The sequence below is a fragment of the Pterocles gutturalis genome, unplaced genomic scaffold, assembly GCF_000699245.1.
Source record: "Pterocles gutturalis isolate BGI_N339 unplaced genomic scaffold, ASM69924v1 scaffold6496, whole genome shotgun sequence".
Lineage (NCBI taxonomy): Eukaryota > Metazoa > Chordata > Aves > Pterocliformes > Pteroclidae > Pterocles > Pterocles gutturalis.
This window is the reverse complement of record NW_010097680.1, coordinates 78,019-84,166: the sequence shown is the minus strand read 5'-3', so window position 1 is coordinate 84,166 and position 6,148 is coordinate 78,019. Positions and strand designations below refer to the sequence as shown.

Here is a 6,148-nt window from a genome sequence, read left to right as displayed (position 1 = left end):
TTCAGCAGAAGTCATTGAATGAAAGATGATAAAGTGTCAGAAACATGCGCAAAGGACTGTGCTTTGTATATCCCTGCTCCAAAGCCCTGACAGATGCTCGAGGGAGACAGAGATCTGGCTGACTATTCTGCAAGATCAAGTGAGCTCCCAGTGTTATGGACAACAGCCCAATTGCCATGTCCACATAAGCAGAGATTAAAAAAAAAAAAAATCCACCTTTACTTTGAAAACTTATAGCAGAATGTACTGCCATGAAGAAAGATTGGCCTTCTGAGTTTGACCAGTCTGATAGATAGAAATTACATTCTTTGAAACTAATAATTGAGTTTCTTTGTGTAAAACAAATGCCATGCCTATAAATAGCCTGCGGGACAATACTCAGTGATGCTATGCTGGAGTGTAACCGAGCAACTGAAGAGTCAGAAAAAGAGCTTTTTTTTTTCAGGATTTCTTTTTTCATTGCTGTAACGCTATTTTCATATTATTTTATTGGATATATTTTAATCCGAGTTTTACGTTCAAGTTTAAAAAAAAAACAACTCTCAACCATCAGTTTATTCTAAAATGGAGGGTTTTAGAAAGCTTGTTTTTAATTTCATCCATTGAACTCTTTGTGTCTCATAATTCTAGATAATTAGTTGCCTTATTAGCCTACTAGCACTACATGACAGAAAAATACACTCCGTTTCTGCTAGGAGTATGGAAGTTCCCCATAAGCCATGAATTTGAAGACATGGGTATCTAGAGCTTTGCTAAAGTACAGTAAAATGAAACTTCTGAAGAGCACATTAAAAGCTAATAATAATAATAATAAATCAATAAACTTATTGCATGTGTAAAGAACTGGCTGGGAGGAAAACAGATAATGCTAAGTTGCAAGATCATTTTAACAAAATTAAAATAGTTTAAATAAATATACATAGTCCAGTGAGAAGCTGTGTTTTCAAAAAGGCAGCTGCAAACAGACTGCTTACCTGTCTGCAATAAAATTGCACAGAGCTCTTATAAACATAAAATGAATTTTCAATACCACCCTGCTGCCCAGAAAGGAAAGAATGGCTAACAGCCAGTTGAAGGGCATCGCAGATGCCTGCAAGTTATTTTTCTATACAGAGTGTTGTGAATCTCCAGGGTTATTTTATTATATTATTAGGAGAAGCAGCTTATTAACTGGAACAAAAAATTGACCCAAATAATTCTCAGTAAATGATTAGTGCCCTACTTGGACTGAGTGGCAGCAGTTTCAAGGCTAAGTCCTTGTTTATGCAGCAAGTTGCAATTGTCAAAGCAGCAATACTATGCTGAAAGACTACAGTAAATCCTAAAATCCCTCTATTTCACCAGGCTCAACTCCACTTCCAGAGACCCAATTCCTGCTCACTTTCATAAATAGCCCAAACTGGGATGAAGCTATAGTCTGAGAAATCTCCAGATCTGCTTCATGCGTTTACAGTAGCTGTGCCACACTCCAGCTTCACAGCACAGGGTCTGTCAAGCAGCATTTTGACCTAGACTGGCTCAGAGCAAACCACAAAGCTAGCGCAGAATCTGCATCAATCTGTGAGCAGCCCAGGGTGAAATTGCACTGTCCTTGCTTTGGTGATGAGTCATCCCAGCAGGTTATGTCACCCTGTCTCCTCACACAGCCCGAAACCCCAGCTGCTCAGACACACTGCGCACACGAAGCTGCACAGCCCGGGACCCTCCTGTTTCCCCTCCAGCTCTGCTCACCTGGGGCAAATGCAGCTTCACTCCAGGGAAACAGCTTGCACCCTGCAAGAGGTTTCAGGGTGCAGAGTGTGGCAAACAGCAGAATTCATTCCCAACTAAATTACAGCCCTACTTCTGATTACTTTGTAGCACTCAAGACCCTCTGCTGCTTTTCTTACCTGTCCCCATCTCTAAAATACAGCCTTGGGACCCGCTGTCAATCAAAACAGCATGTCCACTTTGATCTAAGCATGAGCTGATCGTTTCTGACCAGGAACATCACTACTGTGAGTCTCAGGCACTCCTCAACAGAAATTCTTCAGCAGGGCTGTCTTCTGCTTGTCATGACTTCATTAGTCATTACACTTCCCATCGGCCGGGATCTGAAGGAGCTCGTGTTTCTGCAGTTTCATTGTGGCACAGCTGTCAGCAGCTTGCCTTTCCAAAGGATGTGAGGAACGTGCAAAGCAGAGGTACCTTGAAAACATTTAGGGAGCTTCCCCCAGTATTTCTCCCCATTGTGAGCACAAAACTGATCCGATGTAGCTGTACTTACAGCAGTGAGAGGTGAGGGTTGCCTGTCAAACAATGCAGGCAGCTGTTAATACACCGATGATTATGTATAGGCTGCCTTCACAATGAGCTGAAATGTAGGCAATGAACTTTTCCCCCTCCCCTTCCCTGTATCATAGCAACTGTGCTACTGCAGGGGCTATTTTAAGAACAGTAACTTCTCACCAAACGTGATTCTGAGGCAAACTGAGTGAGCTCAGCGTACAAAAATACTGCATCCCTTCCGCAGCATCTCGGGGCCAAGATCTGATACCCTCACCCAAAAGGGCAATAAATTACTCTGCAGATTGTCCAAATAGCATTAAAAAGGAGTAGCTGTGAATGCTGGCTATTTTAAATCAATATTCGAGAGATTTGTCATGATATCATTGCAAGAAAACCTAGTCCTGTCGGCTCTTGAGAAAGGAGTGTCTAGGGCTGAGAAATACAATTTAGGAGGTTGGGGTGGACAGCAGACATGTCCATCAGCATGGAGCACTAGCTAGAGCGGGAAGTAATTGCTTTGGTTTGCAACAGCGATGTAGATCTTGTAAATTCTGAGAGAGTCATGAAGTAAAAGGATAGTTTGTATTCTAAGGACTCTTGCTTGAATAAGAGAATACTAGAAAAGCTTCAGTCATCAAGATGCGTACAGCTGCAGGGATCACTGGCACAAAAATCCTTCAGAGCAAGCAAAGGGAGCAGTTTCTAAGTCTGCATGAAGAGGGATTTGAATTTCTGATCAGCTCAGTCATACAGGACATGCTTTTCAAAGGTGAGTGACTAAAACTATGCTCAAAACCTGCAGCCTGGGAGGGAATATTAGCAGCCTTGTCTTTGGTGAGGCTCTGGCATTACTGCTTGGGCAGCTGGGTGGCAGCGTGTTGTGCACGGAGCCCGACACAGCTCAGACGTGTCAGACCAACCTGTGCCCATGCTGCACCAGGAGCTCTGCTCGTGCAAGGAATTGCCATCTGCCTGAGACCTCTGATTTCCCGTGCTTGTGCTCATCTCCCACACAGCAGGTGCTTACAGAGCACAGTAGCTATTTGCCCAGGCTGCTGGATGCCCACAGAAAAAGCTGCCCCATTGGGAAAACTGGGTGGATATTAGTATCCAGATGGGCTGGGCTGGTCTCTACAAGTTTTGTATTACAGGTGCTCAGCACTGTTAGAAATCAGGCGCTGCTCTAAGACATACCTCAGTCCCCTGAGCACTAGCTGCTTTGAGACTCTTCTCAAGAGGATAGCAGGGAGTTTCAGCTTTCACTGCTCATGGTTTAGTTAAGATTAAATTATTTGGTGTTTTAGATACTGAAGGTAAAGCCTGCACTGGTGACGATGCCACAAGAGCAACACAGAGTGACCCTCCAGCTCCTGCGGGCCAGGCACTTGCCTCAGAAGAGGTGCAGCAAGAGAGTGCAATAGCAGCCACAACGAATGTGACCTCGCTTGGTGAGGAGCTGCATTTGGATGAGCCGAAAGATGAAGGTATTGGATATAAAATGCTTTCAAAAAACTATAATATGTAAAAAAAAAAAAAAATGCTGCTGAGCTGCTTTATGAGTCAAATATATCAGTGCATTAAAGGGTCAGAGCACCTTGTTCAGCTCACCCCATACTAGGTTAGCAACCAGTATGTAAAACCAGTGATTTTTGAGACTACTACCAAACTGAGGGACCACATTAGTTGGATTATAGGATGATCCAGTCTTGGTATGGTGCCCCTTTGGTATTAGCAGTGACTGCTATGAAGATGAAACAACCTTCTCTTAAAAACATTTCTTAGACTTCTGTGCCAAGCCTGAAATTGCTTGTCCTGGCTCAGGAGAACAATGTCGACACACAGCCCACACCATCCATACCATCACCCTGTCCACAACACGTTGCAAATACAAGTGAAGTCAATATCAGGAGCACAGACAAACCCAAGCTCTTTTCATGCAACTGTGCTCCAGCAGAGCTCATCCATGACAACAGTTCCTTGGGACCAGAGCAGCCAGGCACAACCCAGCAGCTGGAGGGTTTCCATTCACTTCCTGACAACCAAGAAATGCAAAGCTGCAGAGATAATGCTTTATCCGAGTTTGTGAGGAGTGCCACGCAGTGATTACAGATCGTCCTGCCCATTCCCTCTGGTCAATCTTTACACCTTCTCCATCTGCCCCGGTTGTCTTTTGTTCTTCATCCCACCCGCTCATGCCCTGCTTTCTCTGGGGTCCCAGCCCCCCGCCCCTTTCACCCATCCCACCCTTGCCTGCTGTGGTTTGCTGAGCCATGCTGCCTGCTTATGCCCTCACCCTGCTTCAGCAGCTCAGAATGGAAATTATTCTCTGAAGGGTTTTCCATTTCTTTGCTTTATCCTTTCTCACTTCCTTTTCCTCCTGTCCTTTCCATCCCCATGACTCATGCAATTTTGTTCCCTTTTGCTGTTTTACTGTTATATGATATTGCTCTTCTGGCCCATTTCTACCTCCACTCCACATTTAATTGCTTTGACAACAGAAACTCGGTCTCCCAAAAAGTATCTCTTGTCATGTTTGCTCATCACAAGGGTTTTTTGGTAAGCTTAGCAACACCTTTCCATCACTCATCACCTTCTTCATTTCAACTACATGTGCTATTTCACCAAGAAATATCCCTAAGCACTGTACATGGGCTTCTAAAGATTTATTCTCTCTCTTTTTTGTCTCTTAAAATAGAGACAAAACAGAGAATTGGACATAGACAGCTTCTATTAATAGATGCCCTTAATGCTGTTTTCCTTTCTCTTCAAACTCTATCCTTTATGGGTGTATTCACTTTTGGATCACCCTAAAAATTAATTGAGGCAAAACCCATTCATCTCCTTGATCTTAGAACAATCAGATCAAGATCTTGACCAGAATCCTTCGGGCACTGCTATTACCCGCAATAATACTCTTTTCTAGAGCATTTCATTCCAAATCACTAAGGAAATTTCTCTCTGAACTTGTAATTCTTATCATTGGGACAGGCTATACAGGAAAGATGGCACTAATAATGTATTTAACCTTATGGCTTTGCAAAACCTGGTATTATGATTTAAAGTTTACCTTATACTGCATTTAAAATTGTGTATTGAGGCCTTCAAAATAATCCCAGTTTCTTATGTCCCTTTCCCTAGTCCTTGTTCATTTTATTGTCTCTCTGGCACAACCTTTCCTCTCCTCTGTATTTCTTTTCCTCCATTTTTTAAGGTGCCATTTTCCAGGTTCCAAAAAATAGTAGTGGGATCACCTTCTCCTGTCTCCCTGGTCTGCAAGAGCACACTCCTATTTGTTGGAAATCTTCCTACGTCCTTCATCAATAGTCCCTGGCTTTTAAAATAATTATTGTTGATCTAGTCTTTCCATGATCATTTATCCCTGTCTGTGCATTCTCGCATTCCTGTTTCTAGTGAGTCCACCTTAAGGAACTCATTGGGTAGGAAAGCTCTTCAAAATTGTCAGAGTATATTGCTAAGGTTATTATAATGTCGGGTTTATTATAACATCTGTCTTTGGCCTTAATCCAGGTGCAGGACAGTAGGTGTCTTTCCACAAGTTCATATGACTATTTGACCAGCTAGAAACAAAATGAATATCTTTGCTCTATACCCAGTATGTCATATTTCATCCTGAGGATGTGGGATGAAGGCTAGGGAGGGGAAGGGGAGGGAACAAGAGGAAATATTTGTAGACTTCATGTTTGGTTAATACAGAGCAAAAGAACAGCCTAGGCAGAAAGAGGGCAGCTTTTCCCACCTAACCTACTCAATGGGCTTGGGGGCAGTAGCAAGGGGAGTATTTCCACCTAGTAGTGAGATTGCATTTCGACAAGTGGCACTCCATGAATAATCAGCTACTCTGGCAAAGAGTCTAGAGCTG

At 43.1% G+C, this 6,148-nt stretch overlaps 1 protein-coding gene across 1 annotated transcript in view; it reads left to right on the top strand.

Annotated features, from left to right (window-relative positions):
• The window catches only part of PHACTR3 (phosphatase and actin regulator 3), a 51,273-nt gene that overhangs the window by 1,579 nt on the left and 43,546 nt on the right, over positions 1 to 6,148 (top strand). Inside the window, exon 3 of the mRNA XM_010082556.1 lies at positions 3,573 to 3,752. Within this exon, the coding sequence (XP_010080858.1) occupies positions 3,573 to 3,752 (180 nt within the window). The remainder of the gene's footprint in view (positions 1 to 3,572; positions 3,753 to 6,148) is intronic.